The sequence below is a fragment of the Pongo pygmaeus genome, chromosome 9 (genome assembly GCF_028885625.2).
Source record: "Pongo pygmaeus isolate AG05252 chromosome 9, NHGRI_mPonPyg2-v2.0_pri, whole genome shotgun sequence".
Lineage (NCBI taxonomy): Eukaryota > Metazoa > Chordata > Mammalia > Primates > Hominidae > Pongo > Pongo pygmaeus.
In genome coordinates, this window is record NC_072382.2 from 10,425,798 (window position 1) to 10,444,563 (window position 18,766).

The following is an 18,766-nucleotide window of genomic DNA, read 5'->3' on the forward strand; positions in this document are numbered from 1 at the left end:
GGACCCACCTCTGGGGAGCTGCTGCTGGAGCACCTCCTGCCCCCACTCCAGCTTTTGGCCCTCTACCTGCTCCCCGGCTATCCCTCCAGGGTGCTCCCTGCCCCAGCTTTTGGTTCTCACTTCCATGCCCAGAAATCAGCCCCGGAAGGCTGTGGCTGAAGCTGCCTGCAGATCCCAGCATGGCACTGGTGCCAGCATCCGCTCTCCCACTGCCTGAACACCCAGGCCCTGGCCGGTCCTGAACTTGCCCCGCCCTGTTCTCACCCACTTGCAACCTGTGACCTCTCCAAAGACCCTCTGGTGCCTGCTGGGGTCCTCAGCCCTCATGCTGGATGGCTTTCAGCCTGGGCTTTGAGGCTGACCACCCGCTACTGGTAGGGAACCTGGACGGGTTACCAAACTCTGGAGTCTCCCTGTTCCCACTTACAGAAAAGGGGTGATTAATCATCACTTCGGGGTGCTGTTCTGGGCATTAAGGAGGTCAGTGTTTAGAAATCCTCAAAACAGAGCCTGGCACACACAATAAAGTGCCCCACAAACGTTAGCAGTTTTCCTTTCAACAAAAAGTGATTGTCCAGCTTCAAGCTGATTCTCTATGAGTCTCAGATGCCCTCTCTGGAGGCCCGTGAGGGCCTGGTGCCCAGGATGATCCCAAGTAAAGGGTTTTGAAGCAGGCCCAGTGATAAGCCAAGGGCACTCTGAAAAGCTGGAACAACCACCTATGTGGGCAGGGGACAGACCCTCCAGCAAAGGACTCCTAGCCATCAGAACTGCCAGGGCCATGGGAGCAGAGGGCAGTGACTATGCTACTAAGGACAGTGGAGAAGAGGGCTACCGGGAGGGCATAGCTAGGGGACCACCTGTACATCTGGGCAAACCCACGCCCTGGTAGGAAGATGGGGGCTGCTCAGTCACCGCACCAACTCCCCAGCAAGCCCTGGACTAACTCCTGATTCCTAAAGACCAGGTTGGGGTGGTGATAGGGAAATAGGGCCTCCAGAAAGTCTAATCCATTGGGGTTAAGACTCAGAAGCTGCCAGGCATGGTACCTCATGCCTGTAATCCCAGCACTTTGGGAAGCTGAGGTGGGTGGACTGCTTGAGCCCAGGGGTTCGACACCAGCCTGGGCAACATGGTGAAACCCCACCTCTAAAATAAAAAATTAAAAACTTAGTCAGGAATGGTGGCATGTGCCTGTAGTCCCAGCTACTCGGGAGGCTGAGGCAGGAGGATCGCTTGAGCCTGGTAGGTTGAGGCTGCAGTGGGCCATGATCGTGCCACTGCACTCCAGTGTGAGTGACAGAGTGAGACCCTGCTTCAAAAAACAAAACAAAAAAACCTCAATGGCCACATACTCAGTAATGTGGGGCTGTGGGGCTCAGCAGAGGCACCATGTCCCTTGACCAGGAGACAGAAGGCTTCCTAAAGGAGGTGACAGTTGACGCAGGTCTTGAGGAAAGAGTAGCAACTGTTCAAGTGGAGAGGGATCTGGAGTTAGTGGGGGCAATTCTGGGCCAGGAGAGCTTTGAGAACAAAGGCCTGTGTGGTCTCCTTCCCTTGCAAACTGCAGGCCCCTCCTCTCCCAGTCCACCAGCCTTGATGGGGTAAGTCACCCCTGCCCAGCCTAGCAGCCCACTTCAAGGGCCAGTGACTGTTCAGCCTTAGGCTAAACAGGCAAAAGTGATAGGAACACAAGGCAGATGACAGACAGGTGTACAACTGTGGGGCGCAGACACTGTTTATTGAGTGGCAGGCACAGGAGAGGTAGCTGGCTCCAGTGTGGAAGCAGAGGTGGCAGGTCATGCCAGGGCGCTGTGGGCATCTGGCAGCCAGGGCCACGCCCCCCATCCTAGGGGGACAGCACAAGCTCACTATGACAGGAGCAGCAAGGAGCCGGCCAGAGGAGGGGGCAGCCACGACCCCCAGGATCCTGGGCAAGAAGCGGCAGACAAACTTGGCACAGGGGCCTAGGGTGAGGGGGACTGGGGCCTGGGTATTCTGTGGGGGAGGGAGGGGGATCACGTCTGTGGGGTGGAGTAGAGACTGTGGTGGTGGCCGCCTGGTCCTGGCACCTGGGAGAAGAGCAGAGGAGTGGTCTTCGTCTGGCTGCCCCCACACCAGCCCGGCTCACGCCCGATGGCACCATACCAGCTCCCAGAGCCTAGACTGCCCGACATACTGCAGCAGAGAAACAGGGTCAGTCTCAGGACAGTGACCAGGGCCACAGTCACAAGAGCTGCAGGAGGAAGACAGGCTTAGAACAGAACCCCTGTGACCTAGACCTTCGGGGCCCAGGGCAAAGTACATCTCTGGGCAAGGGGTGGAGGCTTTAGCAACAGGAACCCAGGGGACCTCACCTGGTACAGATGGGGAAGCAAAGGCCATGGCAGGGATGGAAGGCAAGACCCGGCTATCTCGGTCCCCCATAGCTTGATGGAGCCGGCAGGGGGGTGGGGCAGGGGTACTGAGGCAGTGCCACGGCTCCTACCTGGTGCTCTCACCCCGGCTGTGCTCCCAGGAGCAGCCCTCATCTTCACAGTGCCCAGCCCGGTCAAAGAAGTAGGACCGAGAGGCAAAGACCTGCCCATTGAGGATGTGGCTGGTGCTCTAGGGGAGGAAGCCATCATCGATAGTTACTCCTGTCCCGCACTGGCCTCCCAGGCCCATCCCCAGACCCCAACCCAGGATTCCCAGCATCCGCCCCTCTCCACTGGCCCCACGGAGGAGGGAGCAGACCCTTACCAGGTCCTGTGGGGGCCGGTGCACCCGGAAGAAGCCCACCAGCAGGGTGGTGGGCAGCAGCTCCCACACAAAGAGGATGAGGCCAAATACCAGGTAGCCTTTGTTCCCCAGGTCATTCACCAGGTCCGCCTGTGGGAAGGCAGGGGCTGGTGCCAGTCTGCAGTCATGCCAAAGGGGTAGTGGGACACGGCCCAGGCCAGCTGGGGCCAAGGTGCCACAGCTACTAAGGAGGTGGCAGACATGCGTATGCCCACCTGGTCAGACACATTGTACCAGTCGTAATCGAAGGTGTCCAGCCGGCTCTGGGGGGCCAAGGCCAGTGCTGTCAGGTTGTAGCAGGCCCGGCTGGCATAGAGCAGGACCATGGCGCCACCCATCGCGGCCGCCTGGCACACACTGGTCCCCTGGCACAGGTAACAACAGAGGACCCTCAGGGAGAGAAGGCTCCCAGCTTCCTCTACACCCTGAGAACCGCTGCCGAGAGACCCCAAAAGACACCTGGGCATCAGTGCTGCGGCCCTACCTTGGCCTCCAGGTAGATGCTAGTGGAGGGTGCCCGCCTGGCGACGAGGCAGAGGCAGGCAGCAAGAGACAGCGCACAGATGACGAACAGGGAGTCGCTCACCAGGACGCGGACAAGCAGCAGGGCCCAGGGCTGTGCCCGGCGCCGATGGGAGAGCACAGCACACAGCACGTTCACCAGCAGAAAGAGCAGCGAGGCCCCCACAAAGGCCCCTCGGACAGCGAGCCTGCAGCCACAGCACAGTCAGCGCGGGCCCTCAACAGCCCTGGCACTCACCACATGCCCCACCTCCTGCAGGAAACCCCCAATGTCGACAAAACTCAGGGCATCCAGTCTGAGCCCTGTTCCTCCACTCTTACAGATGGAGAAACTGAGGCCCAAAAAGGTCAGAAGGTGACTGACAGCCATGGTACCTCGGAAGGTGCACCAACTGGAGTCAGAAGTCTCCGTCTGAGCCCCAGCTCTGCGACCTTGATCCTGCTGTCTTACCTGGCTGGGCCTCAGTTTCTTCATCTCTCAAGGGAGGATAGTAGCCTCTCAGGGAAATTGTACAAATAAAAGATGGCTGGGAAAGCTCTTTATAAACCGTAAGACACTGTACAAATGACAAGGGCATTGTGGCCCCAGGTCACCCAGGAGTGCATATGGCTTTGGTGCTTCCATGGGCTGGAGCCTCCAGCTCGCCCTCCATGGTGGATGACACTGGGGCCCTCTCCCTCACACTACCACAACCATTCCTATTCTTGTGTCTTGCAGATCTGCAACGCCTCTGCTGAGCCATCTGTGCCAGGTGCTTTAACTTTTCCAAGATCTTCCACAGACATTCCCTGGGTTGCCTTTGTCTCAGCCCTGAGAGGTGGGAAGGGATCTACATGGGACTGTCCCCTGCCCCTGACCTGGAGGCTGAGCCCACCAGTGTCCCGAGTACTTACAAGCCTCGGCTCATCTCCGGCCGACGCTTCACCTTGGCCTTGAACACCACCTAGGAGCAGAGACGCCCTTCACTCCTGTGGGTCCTTGAGGCTTACCACCTCCCGCCCCCCACCCGGGACCACTGTTGGTTACCTGGGCAAAGTAGAGGTTCATAAGCGTCAAGGTGAAGAACTGCAGGCAGACGGGGCAGCAGTAGAGAAGCCAGAAGGGCAAGGGCCCCAGGCGGTTGGCGCGGGGAGTATCTCGGAAGTAGAAGGAGAAGAGGGTGGTACGCAAGGCGGCCCAGAGCAGACACAGGGCCAGGAACACCGTCTGATAGCTGAGACGCTTGTGCCCATACAGAAGCACCAGCCAGAGCTGGGCATAGACGGAGAAGAAGAGCAGGGCATACAGGGTGGTGTAGGCAGCCGTCAGCCCCAGGGTCACAGCAGGTGGCAGCGCAGGCACCAGCCCGGCAGCAGGCACCAGGCCAGACAGGTTACTCTCCATGTCAGGGAGGGAGGCCTGAATCCCGGAGACAGACAAGGAGGGGCTGTCGGCGGGGCCAGGGAAATAAATACGGAGGGGTGGGAATTGCAGGGTGCAGAGAGGGAGATGGGGCGCTCAGGAGGAAAGAAGTCGTGGCTGACAGGCCCCTCCTCCTCAACAGAGAGACCCTTGCCCTTGGAGAACACAGGCAGCCTGGGCCCCAGGCCCCTCACTCAGGGGCATGGAAGGGCAGTCTCTTTTCTCCAGGGCAGACCGGGTAGGGGTTGGGGGTGTCTCCTCCCTGGGCCTACCCCAGAGCCAGGGATGGGGGGATGCAGAGGCCCAAGGAGAGGAGTCCCTGGCCTCGGTCGTTCATGTCGTCCTGGGTGGAGGGGGAGAGCCGGCCGATGCCCGTCGGGTTAGGGCAGCGGCCGCTGCAGGGGGCGCCCAATGCCCCGCTCTCCCCCTCCCCAAGCTGGGGGAGGCTCTCTCTCCTCCAATAATGCGGATGGGGAGGGCCTCTGCCTCCTGTCCTCGTAATTCTCAAAAGCTGCCCCCGCCCCACCCTCCCCCACCGCGTCCACTCTCCAGCCTCAAGGGGAGGGAGGAGGCGGATGCCAGGTCCTCAGGCGGCTGATGGGAGAGCCGGCTCAGGTCGTGGGGACCCGGGGCTCCGGCTCTCCGGCTCCCGCTGCTCCGCCCCCCTCTCCCTCCTGCGCCTGCGCGGGCGCCGTTCGCTACGCAAATTGCGCAGGGGTTCGGCTGGCTCCGCAGTCCAGCGCCGCACCCGGCGTGAAACCATACGAGAATTGGCGCGAGCTGCGCCGCTGGCGGGCGCCCGGGGTTACGGGAGGCGGCAGGAGGGCGGCCGAGTTGCGGGGGCCGTGCCGCATCCAGGCGGTCCCCGGGTGGGCCGTGCCCCGGGCCGCCCGCCTTTACTTGTATGGGGGGCCGCCAGTTCCCACGCTCCTCTCTCCTATACCCAAATCGGGGTCGTGCCGCCCGGCTGGGGGCGGCAACGGATTCCTGTCCCTCGGTCTCTGAAGAAAACTTCCGCCCATAGCCAAGATGGCCCCCGGGCCCCGCCCCCGGGCCTGAACCCGCGGAGCCCCGAATCCCCCGCGCGGGCCCGCCCCCCGCCCCGGCGCGCCCGCGGCCCTGCTCACCTGGCCGGCCGCCTGCCAGGCGTGAGGCCCCCACGGGCCCTACGGTCCACCCTCACCGGGTCCCCGGCTCTCCTCCCGCGCCCGGGCAGCCATCCCAGCCAGGGAGGAGGTTCCTTTCCTTATCTCCAGTGCCCCCGAGATGGCGCGGGAGGTGTCCCCCGAGGCGGGCGGCGCGAAGCTTCCGCGCCTGGGAGGAGGAGCGGGGAGCGGGACTTTCCGACCGGGCACCCAGTCCAGAAGGAGCGGTAACAATAGCAACAATAATCACATCCGACGGCTGAGCTTCAGTTGTGGCTGTGCCAAGCGCCTTCGCCCGCAGTAATCACTCCCTTCACAAAGTTTTCACTGGCTCCCGGGGGAGCTGTCACTATCCCCACTTCACTGGGGGGAAACTAAGGCCCAGAGGGGCTGAAGGACTTGTTGGCAGAAGTGGGTCTCCAGGTTCCAAATGGGGACCCCAGAGAATCCCTCTCCTGCTCCCACACACGCCCAAGATGTGAGGCAGCGAGGATGTGAGGACCGGGGCCGAAGGAGGGAGAAAAAAGGCTGCGGGCGAGGAGCCTTGGGTCGGGCGGCGGGGCGGGGCCGGGCCGGGTTGACCCCGCCTCTGGACCTACCCGAGTGACGTTCCGAGAGGTGATTGGGCCAGATCGCTGACAGTTCCCGTTGCCCAAGCAACTAGGGCTCGGAGCCCGGGGTGCTGGAGGGAGGCGGCAGGCCCGGGTCAGGGGCCTCGAGATCGGGCTTGGGGTGAGACCTGTGCGCCGTCACCACGGGCGGGGCGGGGCCTGGGTCCACCGGGGTTCTGAGGGGAGACTGAGGTCCTGAGCCGACAGCCTCAGCTCCCTGCCAGGCCAGACCCGGCAGACAGATGAGGGCCCAGGAGGCCTGGCGGGCCTGGGGGAGTTAGGGTGGGAGAGGGAGCCAGGGGCACCTGCCTCTGCCTTCCAGGGCCACCGTTGGCCCCAGCTGTGCCTTGACTACCTAACATCTTGTCCTCACAGCCCAGAGCATGTTCCAGATCCCAGAGTTTGAGCCGAGTGAGCAGGAAGACTCCAGCTCTGCAGAGAGGGGCCTGGGCCCCAGCCCCGCAGGGGACAGGCCCTCAGGCTCCAGCAAGCATCATCGCCAGGCCCCAGGCCTCCTGCGGGACGCCAGTCACCAGCAGGAGCAGCCAACCAGCAGCAGCCATCATGGAGGTAAGTACCCCACCACCTCCACCTGCCGGGACACCTCACCCCCAGTCCACTGGCTCCCTGCATCCCAGTTGCATCCACAGGCACTGAATGCTTTGGGTCGGTCCCCAACCTCTCAGAGCCCCAGTTTCCTCTTTTGTAAAACAGCAATTAATAACCACCATTGTAGGACTGTTGAGTTAATTAGCAGGAACATATAGGATGCACTTGATTACAGAGCTGGTGCATATTAAAGCTAAAAAATGGTAGCTGCCGGGCGTGGTGGCTCACACCTGTGATCCCAGCACTTTGGGAGGCCAAGGCAGGAGGATCGCTTGAGCCCAGAAGTTCAAGGCCAGCCTGGGTGACTTAGGGAGACTCCAGCTCTTAAAATACATATGTGTATATGTATGTATATATATGGCAGCTATTAGTGTGGGGCTAGGATAGAAATCAGTGACAGGCAGGCAGTGATCCGAAAAGGAAAAGGGACCTGCCTAAGGCCACACCTGCCTGGTGTTTCTTTCCTTAGAAGGTGGGGGCTGGAAGACTCCTTGGTGCCCTGCCCCAGGCTACATGCTTTCCCTGGGATTGGGCCTTCCAGCTCCCAGATGTATTCTTTCTTGCCCTGTGGCTCGTACCCACAGCAGGGCTGTCCTGGCACAGTGGCCAGGGGCAGCTGACCTCAAGGGGTAGACAGTCCTCCCAGACAGCAGGGCTGTGTGGGGTGAGAAGCACAAGCTCCAAGATGGAAGGACGGACACTGGGGTTCAGTGTCCATTTCGCAGTAGGCTCTACCATCCCTGTGCCCAGCACTGGCTTTGGCACCTAGAACAACAATAGATATCTTCTGAACACAAAAACCAGGTCAAGCCGGGTGGGGTGGCACATGTCTGTAGTCCCAGCAACTCAGGAGGCTGGCTTGAGCCCAGGAATTCAAGACCAGCCTGGGCAACATAGCCAGACCCCATCTCTAAAAATAGAAAACTAGGTCATGTCACTCTGGCACTGAAGCTTAAACGACCTCCTCCCCATTTTCAGGATTAAGAAGGCTTAAGAGGCCTCCTTCCCCTCGCTCTCTTATGCATAAACACACACACTCGATTCTCTCAGATTGGACCCCATAGCTTGCTTTCTTTTTTTCTGTTCGTTTTGTTTTGTTTTGAGACAGGATCTCGCTCTGTCACCCAGGAGGGAGTACAGAGGTGCGATCTCAGCTCACTACAGCCTGGAACTTCTGGGCTTAAGCGATCCTCCCACGTAACTGGGAATACAGGTGTGTGGACCACACCCAGTTAATTTATTTTTTACTTTTTCTTTTTTTTTTTTTTTTCCTGAGACGGAGTCTCACTCTGCTGCCCAGGCTGGAGTGCAGTGGTGCAATCTCGGCTCACTGCAACCTCCGCCTCCTGGGTTCAAGCAGTTCTCCTGCCTCAGCCTCCTGAGTAGCTGGGACTACAGGCGCACGTACGTCACCATGCCCGGCTCATTTCTTCTATTTTTATTAGAGATGGGGTTTCACCGTGTTAGCCAGGGTGGTCTCGATCTCCTGACCTTGTGATCCGCCCGCCTCGGCTTCCCAAAGTGCTGGGATTACAGGCGTGAGCCACCGCGCCTGGCCAAATTATTATTAATTTTAGAGACAAGGTCTTGCTATGTTGGCCAGGCTGGTCTTGAGCTCCTGGCCTCAAGTGATCCTCCCACCTCGGCCTCACAAAGTGCTGGGATTACAGGCATGAGCCACAGTGCCCAGCCAACACCAAGGAATCTGGCCTGAGCACCCGGTAGGATGAAGTTGCTTTTAATGGAGAAGAAACACTGAAGGGTGAGGGAGGATCTGGAGGCTACCCTAGAGGGTGGGATAGAGGGGGATTTTTTTTTTTTTTTTTTTTTTTGAGATGGAGTCTTACTCTGTCACCCAGGCTGGAGTGCAGTGGCACGATCTCGGCTCACTGCAACTTCCACCTCCTGGGTTCACGCCATTCTCCTGCCTCAGCCTCCCCAGTAGCTGGGATTACAGGCATGCGCCATGCCCAGCTAATTTTTGTGTTTTTAGTAGAGACGGGGTTTCACCATGTTGGCCAGGCTGGTCTCGAACTCCTGACCTCGTGATCCACCCGCCTCAGCCTCCCAAAGTGCTGGGATTACAGGCATGAGCCACCGCACCTGGCCGCTAGAGGTGGCTTTTAAGCATCTGGTGGGATTTTTAGCAGGGTGCTAGTGGGAGCTGGCAGGGACTTGGAGTCTGAACCAGAGTTGTGCTTGTCTCAGTCCAGTTAGGGGTAGGGGCTTCAGGTGTGTGCAAAGGAAGGAAGGGTAGGTGTGGGGTCCAAGCTGGCTGAGCTTCAGGAAAGGGAGCAAGCCCTGGGAAGCCGCAGCATCCTTGGAGTTGGGGTCCCAGGGGCATGATCCACACAGGTCGGGTCAGCTGGTGGGAAGCTTGGGATGGAGTTATTTGATGGTGACAAGGCCTAGGTTATGTCCCTGGGAATGAGTCTGAGGGGAGAGTGGGACAAGATCATGGTAGAAGGCGTAGCAAGGTACAGAAAGGAGACAGGGTGCTGGTGGAGTGGCAGAGGACAGGAGTAACATTCTGCACAGGCCAGGGACGACACCTCCCCCCAGCCCCAGCTGCAGACCCGTAGGAAAGAGGGCTACGGGAGAAGACAGCTGCCAGGTGAGGACAGAGCTGGATTTCTTAACCTTTTGATTTAGTTTTCAGTGTCTCCAAAAGCAAGTGATTTTCCAGAAAAGATCAGCAAGTGCCAGTGCCCTGCCAGAGCCACGGGGCCTCTGCCCCCTCTACCTGCGCAGAGCAACTCACACTTGGTTCAGTCACTCCTCATGGTCCCTGCCACCAGGCCCCCCTGCTGGACAGCTGAGGTGTCCCCAGGGCAGGGACTGCAGCCACCTTGTACTGTGACAGCACACACAGCCCAGTGTCTGAAACAGGTGTGGACAGTGGAGAGGCAGAAAGAAGCAGCCCAGTGCTAGCCCCTGGGCCAGACTGCAGGGTTCAAACGTGGCTCTACCCTTCCTAGCAGGTTGAGCTTGAGCAGGTTAATTAACTCCATCTGCGTGAGTTTCCTCATCTGTAAACGGGAATAGAACTAGTCCCACCTCGCAGGGCTGTAGCGAAGACCTGATGAGTTAATATAGGAAAAGTGCTTGGAAACAGTGCCTGGTGCAGAGGAGGGGCTAAGTGTTTGCTGCTCTTATTATTAGAACTGCCATTGTTATTACTTTATGTATGTATATTTTTATTATATATATATTTATATATAAATATATATATAAAAAATTTTTTTTTCCGAGATGGAGTCTCGCTCTGTCGCCCAGGCTGGAGTGCAGTGGTGGAATCTCGCCTCGCAGCAACCTCTACCTCCTGCGTTCAAGTGATTTGCTTGCCTTTATATATATTCTTGGCTTTATATATTTATAAAGCCTCAAATTGCTGGGCTCCAGCCATCCTCCCACCTCAGCTTCCTAAGTAGCTGGGACTACAGGTGCACGCCACCATGCCTGGCTAATTTTTTTATTTTAATTTTTGTAGAGACAAGGGTCTTTCTATGTTGCTCAGGCTGGTCTCGAACTCCTGGCCTCAAGTAGTCCTTTTGCCTCGGCCTCCCAAAGTGTTGGGATTACAGGCATGAGCCATCACACTGGGCCTACATTTTTAAATTGTGGACAAAAATCCAAAGAACTATATTTTGTAACATGTGAACATTCTATGAAATTCAAATTTCAAGGTCCCTAAAGAAAGTGTTAGTGGAACACAGCAAGGTGCAGTGTATTCATTTACACATTTATTATGGTTTCCTTTCAGCTCTGGCCGCAAAGGTGAGTGGTTGTCACAGAGACCACGTGGCCCACTGAACCCCCTTTATAGAAAACATTTTCAGCCAACTTGGGAAAAGGGAAAAGAAAGTGAACATTTGCCAACCAGCCTTTCACGCCTGTAATCCCAGCACTCTGGGAGGCCAAGGCAGGAGGATCACTTGAGCTCAGGAGTTCGAGACCAGCCTGGGCAAGATGGCAAGACCCTTCTCTAAAAAATTTTTAAATTAAAAAATTAGCCGGGCATGGTGGTGCCTGTAGTCCAAGCTACTCAGGAGGCTGAGGTGGGAAGATCAATTGCGCCTAGGATTTTGAGGCTGCAGTAAGCTGAGATCGTGCCACCGCACTCCAGACTGGGTGACAGAGAGAGACCCTGTCGCTGTTTTTTAAAAACAAAAAGGAAACATTTGCCAACTTTAGAGTACTTTCTGATTTTATGAGCTCTGAGCAAGGTGGGGGGTATTCTCTGCAGGCCTGAAGGGGCTTCTGTACCGGAAGGCTATAGTCAAGGCTGAGGCCTGCAGGTGCTGGAGGTTGACAGGCTGCGAGTGTCTGCCCAGGGTGGGGTGGCAGCACTGGCCACTGTGACGTCAGCCTCCCCCGGCAGCAGATTGTGTGTGGTCGGCATGTGGTAGGGGCAGGATCCAAACCCAGCCCTGCCTGATGGCAGAGCTTCACTGCTCCACACGGTCTGGAACACCACTGTTTTAATTAAGTGTGCAATTCAGCATGCAAGTGTCTTGTAATTAAGTGTGCCTCTGTTTCCTCATCTATACAACAGGGAGAACTTGGTATTCTCCTTCTTGGGAATCTGAGGACTCTGAAAATCCCAGTGCAGGGATGCTCGCGGAAGCATCAGCAGAGATGTCCGCCCCAGCCGCTGACTCAGAAGCCCAACACGCAGAGAATGTAAAGCTGGAGGTGCCGTGCTGGGGCCTGGGGCACTTCTAGCCACAGCCACCACCCTCTGCTTCCACACCCAGCTCCGGGCCAGGCTCTAGGCGGATGGCAAGAGTGGGCAGGCCTGGGCACCCACCCACGTTCACACCCAAGGAGGAGCCACACTCCTTTCCTTCCCCAGAGAAGGGAGAGGCTGGCCCAGGCCCTGCCTAGCCCTCTCCTTCCCCCAGGGAATTCACAAACACTCCCCCGGGGTTTTTCCCCGTAAATAGGACACTTTTTAAAAATTCAATTTAGGGCCGGGCACGGTGGCTCACGCCTGTAATCCCAGCACTTTGGGGGGCCGAGGCGCGTGGATTGCCTGAGGTCAGGAGTTCAAGACCAGCCCGACCAACATGGTGAAACCCCGTCTCTACTAAAAATACAAAAATTAGCCAGGCATGGTGGCGGGCACCTGTAATCCCAGCTACTCGGGAGGCTGAGGCAGGAGAATCATTTGAACCCAGTGAGCAGAGGTTGCAGTGAGCCAAGATCGCATCACTGCACTCCAGCCTGGGTGACAAAGCAAGACTCCCTCTAAAAAAAAAAAAAAAACATACATATATATACACACACACACACACAAATATATATATATACACACACATATATATATACACACACAAATATATATATATGTATATTTGTATTTACATATATATAATTCAATTTACACAAATGGGTATCATCTTGATAACAACTAGCTTGGCATTGCTAAATCCACGAATTTGGTGAAAAACTCCCACCCCATAGGACAGGCTCCTGGCAGAACTGGTGCTAGCAGAAGGCTCAAAGGGGCCTTCCCCAGCCTAGGCCTCCAAGGCAGCCCAAGGTACAGCTGGAAGGAGCCTGGGGCATGACAGCTAAGCACACAGCCCCTGAAGCCACATTGGTTGGGTTGGGATCCCAGCTCTGCTACCTACTAGCTCTGTGACCTTGGGCAAGTTACTTATGCTCTCTGCCTTAGTTTCTTCCTCTGTAAAATGGCAACCATGAGGAACCTCCCTGATAGGGTGTGGCAAGGATCAAATGAATGAATACACAGGGAGGGCTTCCGACCATCCACCATACCTGGCCAGTGTCTTCTGCTTGTTCTGATCTCTGGGCAAGGGGCAGTGCCCAGGCCAAGTGCCTGGGTGCAAGTCACTCACCTTCCACCTGTGGGGCCTTGTGTCTGGCAAGCGCAGTGGTCCTGTGGCCCCACTCAGAGCTAGTGGAGGAGAACAGCTGCCGTTTCCTGCGTATTTAGGTGGCTAAGCAGGCTGTCCCAGCCACATGGCCTCAGGCAAGTTCCTAACCTCTGCCTCTGCTTCCTCATCTGTACAACAGGGAGAGCTGGGTATTCGCCTGGCTGAGACTCTCAGAGGCCTCAGGCTATGAGGGGCAGGTAGGGGGCTTTCCTGCTCTTATTTGTTGTCATGGCGATCCTGGCAGATGGGGAACTGCCATTTCACAGGAGACACTGGGGCCCCAAAGGGTTGGAGAATGGGCCAAGGTCAGAGCAGGAATGTGACCAGGGCCTGGCCCACCTAGCTGACCCCTGCTCCACAGCCACCGCCCCACAGAATTGGAAATTACTCTGCAGACAGGCCTGTTCCATCAGTGCCCCTTCTGTTCTGGCTCTCCTGCCCCTATCCGAAATCCTTCAGCCTCCCAAAGTGCTGGGATTACAGGCATGAGCCGCCACGCCCGGCTCTCATCTGTAATCTTTACTCCTGACCTAGTATGCCTCTCCCCACTGCCGCCTCACTCCTCCAGGGTCTTGAGGTATCCCCACCTGACCTAGGGGCCGCTCTGGGCTTTGGTGATGCTCAGAATGCCCAGGCACTCTGATCACAGCCTATCTTACCCTAGGCCTTTCCGGATTCCATCCTCTCACTCCCTTACTTGCTTTTTTTTTTTTTTTTTTTTTTTTTTTTGAGACAAAGTCTCACTCTGTCTCCCAGACTGCCAGACTGGAGTGCAATGGTGAGATCTCAGCTCACTGCAACCTCCACCTCCCAGGTTCAAGTGATTCTTGTGCCTCAACCTCCCTAGTAGCTGGGATTATAGGCCCACGCCACTATGCCTGACTAATTTCTTTTTTTTTGAGACAGAGTCTCGCTCTGCCACCCAGGCTGGAGTGCAGTGGTGCAATCTTGGCTCACTGCAACCTCTGCCTCCCGGGTTCAAGTGATTCTCCCACCTCAGCCTCCTGAGTAGCTGGGATTACAGGCTTTCGCCACCACACCCGGCTAATTTTTGTATTTTTAGTAGAGACAGGGTTTCACCATGTGGGTCAGGCTGGTCTTGAACTCCTGACCTCGTGATCCACCTGCCTTGGGCTCCCAAAGTGCTGGGATTACAGGCGTGAGCTACCACACCTGGCCTTTTTTTGTATTTTTAGTAGAGATGGGTTTTTGCCATGTTGGGTCAGGCTGGTCTCGAACTCCTGGCCTCAAGTGATCCACCTACCTCGGCCTCCCAAAGTGTTGGGATTACTGGCGTGAGCCACTGCGCCTACTTGCTTTTTTTTTTTTTTTCTCAAGCTGGAGTCTCGCTCTGTCACCCAGGCTGGAGTGCAGTGGCGAGATCTCAGCTCACTGCAAGCTCTGCCTCCCGGATTCACGCCATTCTCCTGCCTCAGCCTCCCGAGTAGCTGGAACTAAGGTGCCCGCCACCATACCCGGCTAATTTTTTGTATTTTTAGTACAGATGGGGTTTCACCGTGTTAGTCAGGATGGTCTCGATCTCCTGACCTCATGATGCGCCCGCCTCAGCCTTCCAAAGTGCTGGGATTAAAGGTGTGAGCCACCGCACCCGGCCGCCTACTTGCTTTCTTAGTCATGTGTCTCATTTATGTGTCCTAGCTGGGACCCCTGGAGGCCCTGCACTGGCCCACAGGCCCTTGCTCAGGTCCTCTGAGGGGAGAAGAGACATTCTGATGGTTATCCCCCGCCTTCAGTTCCTGGCCTGTAATTTACCTCCTCCAAAGAGCCTCCCTGAGACATACCTTGCCATAAACACCAAGCATGTTCCCTACCTGCCTCTCTTTTTTTTTTTTTTGAGATGGGTGCAGTGGCGTGATCTTGGCTCACTGTAACCTCTACTGCCCAGGTTCAAACGATTCTCCTGCTTCAGCCTCCCAAGTAGCTGGGATTACAGGCGCCTGCCACCGCGCCTGGCTAATTTTTTTGTATTTTTAGTAGAGACAGGGTTTTACCATCTTGGTCAGTCTGGTCTTGAACTCCTGACCTCGTGATCCCCCCAACCTCGGCCTCCCAAAGTGCTGGGATTACAGGCGTGAGCCACTGCGCCCATCCCCCCACCTGCTTCTCACTCTGTCATTGCACTCTGAGTGTTTGCTCAGGGGAGTGGTTCTAAGTCTTTATCGGTCTGGGTAGAGGAGTGGAGTTGGCAGGAGTTGGGAGATGGCACAGAGCACAGTTCAAACAGACCATAGTAGGCGGGCCTCTGAATAATAACCCATAGTGCACTTGCAGCCTACAAAGCACTTTCTTTTTTTATTTTGTTATTATTATTATTTGAGACAGAGTCTCGCTCTGCCACCCAGGCTGGAGTGCAGTGGCACAGTCTCGGCTCACTGCAACCTCCACCCCCTGGGTTAAAGCAATTCTCCTGCTTCAGCCTCCTGAGTAGCTGGGACTACAGGCGTGAACCACCACACCTAATTTTTGTATTTTTAGTAGAGATGGGGTTTCACCAGAGTTTGAGGCCAGGCTGGTCTCGAACTCCTGACCTCAGGTGATCCACCTGCCTTGGCCTCCCAAAGTCCTGGGATTACTGGCGTGAGCCACCGCATCTGGCCTTCTTTTATTTTTTTTTTAAGTTAATAGAGATGGGGTTTTGCAATATTGCCTAGGCTGGTCTCAAACTCCTGAACTCAAGCAATCGGCCTGCCTCAGCCTCCCAAAGTGCTGGGATTACAGGCGTGAGGAATCAAGCCCAGCCACAAAGCACTTTCACATTTTTTAATTTTATGTGACCTTCACACAGCCACTGGGAGTCAGGGCTAGGATTATCCCCTCATAAAGGTGAGAACGCAGGCTCAGAGAGTCAAAGGCTGGCTAGACAAGGGGAGAGACACAGAGCTCCGCTGATAATCACTGGACTCTGGTTCCACCAAACTTTTGGAACCTTCCAGCCTCAGGCCTCCACAGCTTCACAGAAACTGGGCAAGTCTTAACTCTCTAAGCTTCTGTCTTCTAACCTAAGCATGTTTAGTACTCACCTCCCAGGGTGGTTAGGAGGATAATAAGGGATGTCTTGGCCTACACATAAGTGTACCAACAATGGTACCTAAAAACGTCAACAGTTCCAGACACTGTCTCCAGAGAAGGCTCTGTGGGGGATGCAGACATGTAGCGGACAGGTTCTTGTTCTCCAGGGGCTCTGCAGGTCCCTTGCAGAGGAGGGGTTCAATCCTGCCGGCCGTGGCAGGACACTTTCCTATCCAAGGGATTGGCTTCCTCCGATGTAGAATAGACACTATGAAATAGCTACCAACCCAGGGTTGCCAGGAGGCCCCATGAAGGTCTTGCACTAATAATACTTCTTGTTTTTTTTTTTTTTTCTTTTGAGAAAAAAAGCCTGTCGCCCAGGCTGGAGTGCAGTGGCGTGATCTCGGCTCACTGCAACCTCTTCCTCCTGGGTTCAAACGATTCTCCTGCCTCAGCCTCCCGAGTAACTGGGACTACAGGCACGTGCCACTAAGCCCAGCTAATTTTTGTGTTTTGAGTAGAGACGGGGTTTCGCCATGTTGGCCAGGAAGGTCTCGATCTCCTGACCTCATGATGTAACTAGTATTTCTTATGCCCTTATTTTGTGCTGGGCACAGGGCCTCATCCATTACTGGCGTTCGGTAAGGATTCGTGGGATTAATGAGAAGTTAACCTGAATCTTCACCAAAGGCCCCTAAGCTTCCCCTCGATTCACATACAAGGGACTGGGGCTCTGAGAGGTGGTCTGTGATGCGCCCCTGGAAGACCCACGAGTGGGCCTGCAGAGCTGATGGGGAGGGTTCAGGCAGGGCCAGGGGCTTAGAGGAGCTGAGATTAACGTCGCCCCCTACCCACTGACCCTCTGTAGGCGCTGGGGCTGTGGAGATCCGGAGTCGCCACAGCTCCTACCCCGCGGGGACGGAGGACGACGAAGGGATGGGGGAGGAGCCCAGCCCCTTTCGGGGCCGTTCGCGCTCGGCGCCCCCCAATCTCTGGGCAGCACAGCGCTATGGCCGCGAGCTCCGGAGGATGAGTGACGAGTTTGTGGACTCCTTTAAGGTGAGCGCCGGTCCCCAGCGTGCCAGGACCTGCTGTCCCAGGCCGCCCCCCCCGCCGGTCTGTCCCTGCCTTGTCCCAAGGCACGCCCGGATCTGGAGTCCCACGACCCCTCCCCAACGCCGTCCTGTTCCTTCCTAGCTCCAGAGCATTCTGGGATTTGTAGTCACAAGACCTTCCCCACCACCCCACTCCCCAGCTCTTCCCCCGCCTGGTGGGTGTGTGTGTGTGTGGGTGTGTGTGTGTGTGTGTGTGTGTGTGTGTGTGTGTGTGTGTGTGTGTGAGTCACAGTGGGTGTGTGTGTGGGGGTGTGTGTGTGTGTGTGTGTGTGTGTGTGTGTGTGTGTGTGAGTCACAGGGCATGCTGGGATCTGTAGTCTAGATCCCACTCCAGGCCAAAGCTCCTGCGTGTGTGTGTGTGTGTGTGTGTGTGTGTCAGTCACAGGGCATGCTGGGATCTGTAGTCTAGATCCCACTCCAGGCCAAAGCTCCTGGGTTCCCCGAATTCTTGGAAGACCAGGCATGCTGGTATTTGTGCTCTTTGCTGGCACCTGTGCACTCTGTCGCCCAGACTGGAGTGCAGTGGTGCGATCACGGCTCACTGCAGCCTGGAAATCCTGGCCTCAAAAGCTCCTCCCGCTTCAACCTCCCAAAGTGCTGGGATTACAGGCGCTCACCATCGCTCCCGGCCCTTTGATTCTCGAATTGCCGTCTCATCTTCTGGGTGCTAGGTCTCCAGCTCTGGCCTTTCCATTTAGGGCCCTAGGCATCCTCTCTTCCCGTCCCCGGCACGGAGTTCCTGGGATCTAACCAGTTCCTATTCCTGGGGGCCCATGCGTCCTCCCGAGCGTCCCTGACCGCCCGGCGTGGAGCCTCCTGGGAGTTGTGGCCTTCATTATCTTCCCCCCGATCTCACTTAGAGGAAGGCTTACGGAAGTGGAGAGCCTGGCTCGAGCTGCCTTGGTAATCTAACTCATGTAATCCTTTTCTCCCCCCACCAGAAGGGACTTCCTCGCCCGAAGAGCGCGGGCACAGCAACGCAGATGCGGCAAAGCTCCAGCTGGGCGCGAGTCTTCCAATCCTGGTGGGATCGGAACTTGGGCAGGGGAAGCTCCGCCCCCTCCCAGTGAGCTTCGCTCCACATCCCGAAAGTCCCTTTCCCACTGCCCTGGGCGGCCATCTTGAATATGGGCGGAAGTGCTTCCCACAGGCCTATGCAAAAAGAGGATCCTTGCTGTCTCCTTCGGAGGGAGGGCTGACCCAGATTCCCTTCCGGTGCGTGTGAAGCCACGGAAGGCTTGGTCCCATCGGAAGCTTTGGGTTTTCCGCTCATAGCCGCCGGAAGTGGCTCCGTGGCCCCGCCTTGCGGCTCCGGGCTGCCCCAGGCGTCTGCGCTAAGTGGCGAGCCAGGTTTAACCGTTGCGTCACCGAGACCCGAGTCCCCGCGATGCCCCGGGGGCCGCGCTCACTACCAAATGTTAATAAAGCCCGCGTCTGTGCCGCCGAGGCTTTTCTGTGCGTCGACTGGGGCCCCGGCAGGCCGGGGTAGTGCTCTCACGGACACTTTCAAAAGAGGCTGCTGTCTTACGAGGGAAACTTAGGCTCTGCCTGACATCCAGAGACAGAGACGGAAGGGGTCGCGGCGGGTCGCGGGCCAGGGCTGCGCGGCCCAGGTCCAGGTCCCCAGCACGCGCATTGGGACCGCAGC

At 56.8% G+C, this 18,766-nt stretch overlaps 2 protein-coding genes across 8 annotated transcripts; one reads left to right on the forward strand and one right to left on the reverse strand.

Annotated features, from left to right (window-relative positions):
- Nucleotides 1–1,714: 1,714 nt before the first annotated feature.
- Nucleotides 1,715–18,064, reverse strand: GPR137 (G protein-coupled receptor 137). 7 transcript variants are annotated; one of them, XM_054441186.2, is made up of 8 exons: nt 17,736–18,064; nt 4,331–4,702; nt 4,198–4,247; nt 3,266–3,491; nt 2,997–3,146; nt 2,743–2,871; nt 2,489–2,607; nt 1,715–2,072 (listed from the first exon to the last, which is right to left on the reverse strand). In XM_054441186.2, the coding sequence occupies exons 1-8, from the start codon at nt 17,736–17,738 to the stop codon at nt 1,850–1,852; spliced, it is 1,272 nt and encodes a 423-aa protein (XP_054297161.1). In that variant the 5' UTR covers nt 17,739–18,064; the 3' UTR covers nt 1,715–1,849. The 7 variants fall into 7 exon arrangements, with proteins under 7 accessions (XP_054297161.1, XP_054297165.1, XP_054297162.1 ...); XM_054441190.2 differs by having other exon boundaries at nt 1,715–2,178; XM_054441187.2 differs by lacking the exon at nt 17,736–18,064 and adding an exon at nt 5,833–5,970.
- BAD (BCL2 associated agonist of cell death) lies at nt 6,406–18,564 on the forward strand. The gene is made up of 4 exons (XM_054441192.2): nt 6,406–6,582; nt 6,837–7,031; nt 16,872–17,062; nt 18,060–18,564. Exons 2-4 carry the CDS (start codon nt 6,845–6,847, stop codon nt 18,186–18,188), a joined length of 507 nt encoding a protein of 168 aa, XP_054297167.2. The 5' UTR covers nt 6,406–6,582; nt 6,837–6,844; the 3' UTR covers nt 18,189–18,564.
- The last annotated feature ends 202 nt before the right edge of the window (nt 18,565–18,766 follow it).